The sequence below is a fragment of the Monopterus albus genome, unplaced genomic scaffold, assembly GCF_001952655.1.
Source record: "Monopterus albus unplaced genomic scaffold, M_albus_1.0 scaffold25.1, whole genome shotgun sequence".
Lineage (NCBI taxonomy): Eukaryota > Metazoa > Chordata > Actinopteri > Synbranchiformes > Synbranchidae > Monopterus > Monopterus albus.
Window position 1 is genome coordinate 355199 of NW_018127905.1, and position 7292 is coordinate 362490.

At 39.7% G+C, this 7292-nt stretch overlaps 1 protein-coding gene across 1 annotated transcript in view; it reads left to right on the forward strand.

The window, feature by feature from the left end:
* Positions 1-5975, forward strand: part of sorcs2 (sortilin-related VPS10 domain containing receptor 2) — a 303719-nt gene extending 297744 nt beyond the window's left edge. The window contains 6 exon segments of the mRNA XM_020594852.1: positions 1-63; positions 687-809; positions 971-1070; positions 1634-1736; positions 3049-3197; positions 4510-5975. The exon segment at positions 1-63 is cut by the window's left edge and continues 15 nt beyond it. Coding sequence (XP_020450508.1) covers positions 1-63; positions 687-809; positions 971-1070; positions 1634-1736; positions 3049-3197; positions 4510-4574 — 603 coding nt within the window. The 3' untranslated portion in view covers positions 4575-5975.
* The last annotated feature ends 1317 nt before the right edge of the window (positions 5976-7292 follow it).

The window sequence follows — 7292 nt, forward strand, 5'->3', positions numbered from 1 at the left end:
AACCCAAACATCCCAGAGTGGAGAGAGGATATCGGCCAGGTGGTCACTAAAATACTCGCAAAGGTAGGAAGAGTTTACTATGGATCTTATGTAAAGGCACAAAAAGAATAATGATAACAGTTTGAACAGAAAGTATGAAATAGGCTTTTTACAAGCAAGTTAGAAAAGCAATGGGAAAAGTAAAAAAAAACAACATAAACATTAAATGTAGGTTAAACAATGGCCAAATACAAATTTATGTTTCTAAAGTTTTTTTTGGACATTGTTCTAGCAAACATTTGGCTTACACATCCAGCAGACATAGAGCAACATTAGCACTGTGGTCCAATTTTCACTCTCCTTGTAGCTCTGTTTTGGTCTCCACCAAAATGTCCACTTCTTTAGCTGCTTAATACTCCACTATGTTCACCAGCTGGGTTCTGATGTCATCTGTCTTCTGTTTGGGGCTGGACATGTAGTGTTTATCAGAGGTTTTTTAGTTAAAATAGATGCCTGTTGTGCTACAAAGCAAACAAACAGTTAAAAGTTCCAATGAGCTGAGGATTTGATTAGTCAGATTCTCTCTGGGTTTGTCACTGCTGGCGACCCCCCCTTTCACATAACACGTATTCAATCCATTGTTAACATAAAATATGTTGATTAGTGCAGCTTTAAGATGTGGCTGACTCGTGACCATCTGACCTTAGGTCACAGGTGTCCCCCAGGAGTCTCTGGTGACAGTGGTGAAGCCCGGCCTCCCCACCACTGCCGACCTCTATGTCCTCCCACTGGACAGCAAACCAGCCAAGAGGAGCATGTTTGTAGATAAGGTACATACACAAAGATAACAAGCCTTTATGCAGTGAATTCATTTTTTATTTTGAAAGTTATATTTTTTTATAAAGTTTTATAAATTAGTTTTTGACAAAATTCCAGGTTTTAATCATTAGTTAGACCATTTTTTAAAAATGTAATATTTTCTCATTCTTAGCGTATTCCAGCCATCATACAAGCCTTCAATGACAACAACATCAGCTTTGTGGTGCGAGGAGGTCTTCAAGTACTGGTGGTGCTGGCCAACCCGAACACAGGTATAGTTCAATCCTTTGTGCTTTACTTCCTATTTAGTCTGCTATTTAAAACTACAATCACTGAGGTTTTAATGATAATTGCATGTTATTGGTTTATTTCCAAGGGCTAGGTCTTATTTCTAATGACTCAACAGCTACAGCAGCAGACACTGGTGCGTTCATGAACCTGTGGCTTTCTGTATGGATACAGTTCATCTGAACACTGTTTGATTCCTGTGCCTTTTCCTTTCTTGGTTTCCTAACAAATCCCAGTCTTATCCGGTCTAAGCCTGTCTGTGTCATGCTGTGGCTTTGCTGTGCTTTTTCATCCACCTGATTATCTTTCAAAGAATTAAAAATGCTCATGTTATGTATGGAGGAGGTTTCTATAAGAACAACTTGAACTGAGTTGGATCATTTTATAGGCTTTATCTCTACTTATTACTAATTTTGTGTAGTTCCTGCAAATTTTGTCTTGATATCTTCTTCTTCTTCTTTTTATACTTTATTGCAATTTTCTGAAACATATATTCTAATGCTTTCTTCATTGCTATACATGTATGTGTGTGTATGTGTCACCCTAGGCTACCATGGAGCAGCCGGAGGTCCGGGCATTTGGGCTCTAGCAGTCATTTTCCTAATCAGCATCATTGCCACTGGCTCCTTTATCCTCTACAAGTTTAAAAGGTGAGATATGTCAAGTTAAAATCCTGGGACATATCAGTCAGCCCAGACAGATGAGGCTTGGGTCAAATAGTACCCTATCAGGGTGTATTTAGACCAGCATATACAGCACTTCTAGCCAGAAATAGAAATGGGATCAAAATTGGTTAGTATAGACACACACGGTATTTGTCCATCTATATTACATTAGGCTTTCATCCTGTTTTTTTCTGGCCTCTTACTACATGTTTAGATTCTAGCAACTGGGCAATTTAAAGTCCCCATGGCCTGCTCATTTTGCTCATTTCCAGCCATTCAATGTTTAATCTTGGGTACCTCTAGATTAGCTTTGCACCCATCGTAACTCCAAATAGTCTGTAATTATTCCAGAAAACCTGAGAGCCTCCTCCTGAAAAGAAGAGGAACGCGTTCCCCTATCAAGATGTGGTTCACCCTGTTCAAAACTCGGTTTCATGTAGTGCCCCCTTACTACATGATGTTGTGGTTTGTGGGTATGATGATGTTAGAAATCTGTTTTCCCTAACCCTAATCCTAACATTATCCTGACCACAACAATGACAATACCTCAAATCCTACCTGACATGTTTGGGCCAGAATATAAAAGTGGACAGCACAACAAACCACAGCATTAATTGCCTGGAGATTATGACCATTCAAGGTAATCCATAAACTATTGCATAAGACTTTGTTTTGTTAGAAAAAAAGTCTTGTGTTGCTTTTACAAAGAAGTACTAGAACATACGTACACTTCATTTTTTGAGCTTTAGGTCACATTTAAGATGATAATTCGCTGCTGTAACATTGTAGATAAGTCAGAAAACAATGGAAAAGCATGCCATGGGCTCTTTAAATTTTGGTTTTGAGAGCATGTAGAGTAGATATTGTAGCTTCAAGTTTATTTTGTAAAATCATTTTGCTATGACTAATACTTAAATTATTCACTTATAAAGTTATAGCCCCAATTAAAATAAAAACACTCCAAGCTCATCCCTGATGTTTGGAAAATTAGCAGCTGTGTTTCACAATCATAGGTTGCTTGAGGAATAGTGGGCAATAATGATAAAAATGGGTAGTAGAATGAATGATAATTTAGTGTTGATTTATTGTGTGAGATTTCGTTTTGTAACAGAATCCTTTCTTTTTGTATCAGTAAGCCCCCCAGCAACACTTCCTCTTGTCTCGAACATAAGCATTCATCGAAAAGTCAGTTAAATTAAATCATGCAGTGCACAACTACAGCCCCATCTTACGAAAACAACAAATCCCACAGTCCTTGGCTTAGGACTGAGGATGCCTATCCCCCTCTGTGTTTCAGGAAGCTTCCGGGCAGCCGCAATGTCTATGCTCAGATGCACAATGAGAAGGAGCAGGAGATGACCAGTCCTGTCAGTCACAGCGAGGACACCCAGCATATCATCCAGGGCGAGGAGTTCATCGATGACGACCTGGACTCCCAGACTTTAGGTAACACAGGAGGTAGCCCTGCCTTCTGTTCCCTTATAAGGACTACCACTAACCACTGCTACTAAAATCCAAGCCACTAATACCAGCAGCTAACACACAAAGGTACTGGAGGACTTCCCCTTATTCATCCTTATCACTGGTACTGCTTAAAAGCCTGAAATCAATAGTCACTTTTTTTTAACCTTCTAGGTCACAAGGCATTGGTCATCACTCGCATTTGCAAGCTCATTAAAATCATATCATAACAATAGCATGTCATATCATGTTATTTTGCCTTAATGCTTAGAAATAAGTCATTATCCCCTTACAGGCCACATCTGAAATACTGATATTTCGACCCTAAATCATTCTCAAATATATACTGTATATAAATGTGTGTGTGTGTGTGTGTGTGTGTGTATATGATATATGTATGTGTGTATATGTATGTGTGATATATGTATATGATAAGATCAGGGATGTAGTGGTGAAAGGGTAACAGAGGTCCCCACCTCTTTGTGGTAATTAATACCACAATTTTTTAATTATTAATAATAAATAAATTCTTAACATATGCACACATCGCTGTCTGTACTGCTATATTGATATAGGTAAACCAAGATCGTTTTATGAGGTTATTGGTGGCTTTGGCCTCCCTGCATCACTGAGTGTGACCAAAATGTTGAGTGCCACCGTGTGAATAAGAACTACTGTCTGCATAGATGTTAAGCCGATATAAACATTAAAGGTACCCGGTGGAGCTTCTCACTACAAGCAGCACTTTGGAAAAATGCTTCACTGAGTGTTTGACAACTCATAATCACTTTATCATTTTAGTCGCTTATTATACAAACTTTACCAAAACTTTGACTGAAGCTTTTAAAATGTAATGATTTGCTTTTAACTTTTTCATACAGTGGAGTTTAGGACTGTGGTGACAAGATATTTTAAGATATCACATTGAGCACTGGGAACTTATTTTTTTCTGATATTTTAGGAACAAATAGATGAATTGATCAAATGAAAAAATAATGGTGGGATTAATGGAGCATGAGAATAATAATTAGTTCCAGTCCTAGGTGATAAATGGAAGAGGAAAGAAGAAATTCATTTTAATTTTCATTGAAATGAATGGGGTTCCATCTTAGAACATGGTTAATAGTTTTCTTAATATACTGTATGTTAACTGTCAAGGGTTTAAAAAATCAGGTTTTGTACCATGAAGCTCTACAGGGCAGCTTTAACACCAGTGACCCAGTGTGTGTCAGACTTATTCTTTAGCTTTGCTCATTTACTTGCCTTTATCTTGTTTCTTCATGTCTCTTGTTGCTAGGCAACCATTCAGGTGTGGTCCTGAGCATCAACTCCAGAGAACTGCACAGTTACCTGACCAGCTGATGCCGTGGCAATGCTGACGAGCTAGCCTAGCCTAGCTGCTAACGAGCACAGGGACTCCACTCTGCCTTCCTCCTCCTCTCTTATCTGCTTTTCCTTCTCCTCCTCACTGGACACTTCACCTCCACTTTTTTGAGGGGCCGGGCCTGGTCGAGGGACATCTTCTTCACTTCCATCCTTTCCCCCCACCAGGCAATGGAAAGCACTCTGCTTTACCTTTTGAATTTTACATCACTGCGAGCCCCTTTCCCCTCTTTAGCCCTGGAGACCTGCACTGACACTGGTGAGGATGGAGATCTTGATGGCATCAAACCACGGACCCTCATTCATCTGTTTTGAACAAAAAGAGAAAAAAATGTATATGTTGTCTTGTCACTTGTAGACACTCGGAATCAAAAAGCATGCCTCACTGCACTGGTTTCCAGTAATATTCACAGTCAAAGAGAGTTGAACCATCTATGACACCACAGGAACTCAAAGTAGTTGGTGGATTCGAAGCACTAAGGGTACCATACATTAAGTCCAATTAAAGAAAACTCTTTTTACTCTTCCCCCTGCTGTTTTATTCCCTCTTTGCTTCCCCACAATTACTAGATGCTCTCTTTAAAGGCAATAATGTTCTCTCAGTGGAATGTAGGATATGATTTACCCTTTTGAATTTGCATATGAAGAGTGTACCCATGCAAACACAAGAGGGCGGTGTTGCACTTTCTTAAATTCCGAACCACAGGTAGTTGCAGAGCTCAGCTTCTTTTGAATAAACTGTATGTTCACATAACTCATTTATCAAAGTCCCTATATGTCCTCACACAAGTTTGGTGTGTGGTGTTTAAAAGCAGCACCACCTTTGTAGGAGCTTTGTCTGTCCCATGGTGCCTAAAGCAGCAGCTGTTAATCTGCTCAGTGACATTACCTGTTGTCCAGTTTATTTATTTCCAGTAACAGTACGCCCCTCCCTCCTCCTCCCCACACTTTCTGGGTCAGAGGTCAAAGCGGACTCATTCCCCTGGAGACAAAGGATGTCGTCATGGAGGGAAGGTGTAGTTCATATATTTTACTGTATCAGCCTATATTAGGCGTACCCCATGGTGGAATCACGTCTCCTTAGAGGTTTGGTTTGTGCTATGTAAATGTGTAAATATGAACTAACTCCACTTTGTACATATTCCCTTTGACATGTGTGTGAGTGTTTTACACTACTACCAAAATACAGTTCTTTTTTTGTTTTTGTTTTTTTTTGAGTGGCCCTTCCTTCACCTAGTTTCCTCAGCACCATTGCCTGCTTCACATGTATCTGTTTTCAATATTTTCAATGTAATCTCATGGATAAGATATTTTTACAGTCTTCATTGTTAACTGGAAATGATTTTGTCTTACAAAGATAAAACTACACAGTGGCAACTCTGTATATGGATATTTTTGATACACGTTTTTCTGTCATCTTTCCCAGCGCACTGTACGTAAACACTGGTTAGTATTTCTGTTGACTTTGTTTGATTGCATTAATGATGTAAGCAGTGCTGTCGACACATACTGTACAGCAGCTGAACAAGTCTACAGAGACTGAAATCCAAAGGTCTTTAGATGGAAGGCCTTTACAGACTACCAATGCTACCATTAGCCCCAGGATCACCCCTTGGTTTGTCCTGTATTTGATACAGCAGCTCACATTCACTTGTTCTGATTTACACCTTAATTCATCTTTTGTACATATTCTGCACATTGTTCTTAGTTTTGTAGTGATGTCGTCATTGTATCAATGTCCTCTTTAACAAAGAGGAAAGTGGGAATTATGATATTCCGATGTAATAGTGAGGGAGTTTCACAGATGATAGCACCGACCAGGTACATCTCAACAGGTTTTTTGTGCTTTTTCCGTTGGTTTGTTTGAACTGTTGATTTTACTATTAAAAACAACTGTGTGTCCTCATCAGGAAGCGAAGTGCACTCAACCTGCATACTGGAATAAATCACTCCCATAACTTGTATGTCTGTTGGTTTTATCAGATTGCTTAAATATTGTAAACTTGTAAAAAGCAAAAAATTGTCCCTGCTGAGCCTGGGAGACTACCTCTGCACATCTACCTGCCTCTTCCTTTCTCTGAATCTCATCACTAACCATCTTCCTTCTGTCAGCTGCTGCTGCTTTACTCAAAGGTTGTGATGTGCCTAGACCAAAACCATCACATCCATGCTGTACCTGCCCTACAATATCCCCATTAAGAGCTGCCTGAGCCTGCAATACTGCCTCCTTTGGGTTCCACTTCCTCCTTTCCGAGGCTGTTTGTGCTGCACTTTGCACCGCTACACCCTGGATTCTGACAGCGTTATCTCCAGTCTAACCTCAGCACATTTAAACTGGTTATAGAGAGCTCCACAATCCCTTTTCTGTACAGGACCACACTACTGAGGCATCACAGTGCTCCCTGACACTTACTAATGTACATGCTAAACATTCTTTGTAGTTTCTCTATCCTTAGAGATTGGTACACCAGCTGTTGGACAAGCTATTCTCTATGGGCTTGTTTCAGATCACCTGTGTCTTAAAATTGAAAACCCGTTTGCAATTCCAAGTGAAAGCCAAAGGTGAGGACTGTATGCATCAACAGCCATCTGTCTTTCACTCCTTTCTCCTTCAGCCTATCCTGTATGGAGCTAAAGCATGGCTAAATGTTTAGCTAATTTGAAAAACTAAATTGTAAATGGAAACTGAAAGCTGAA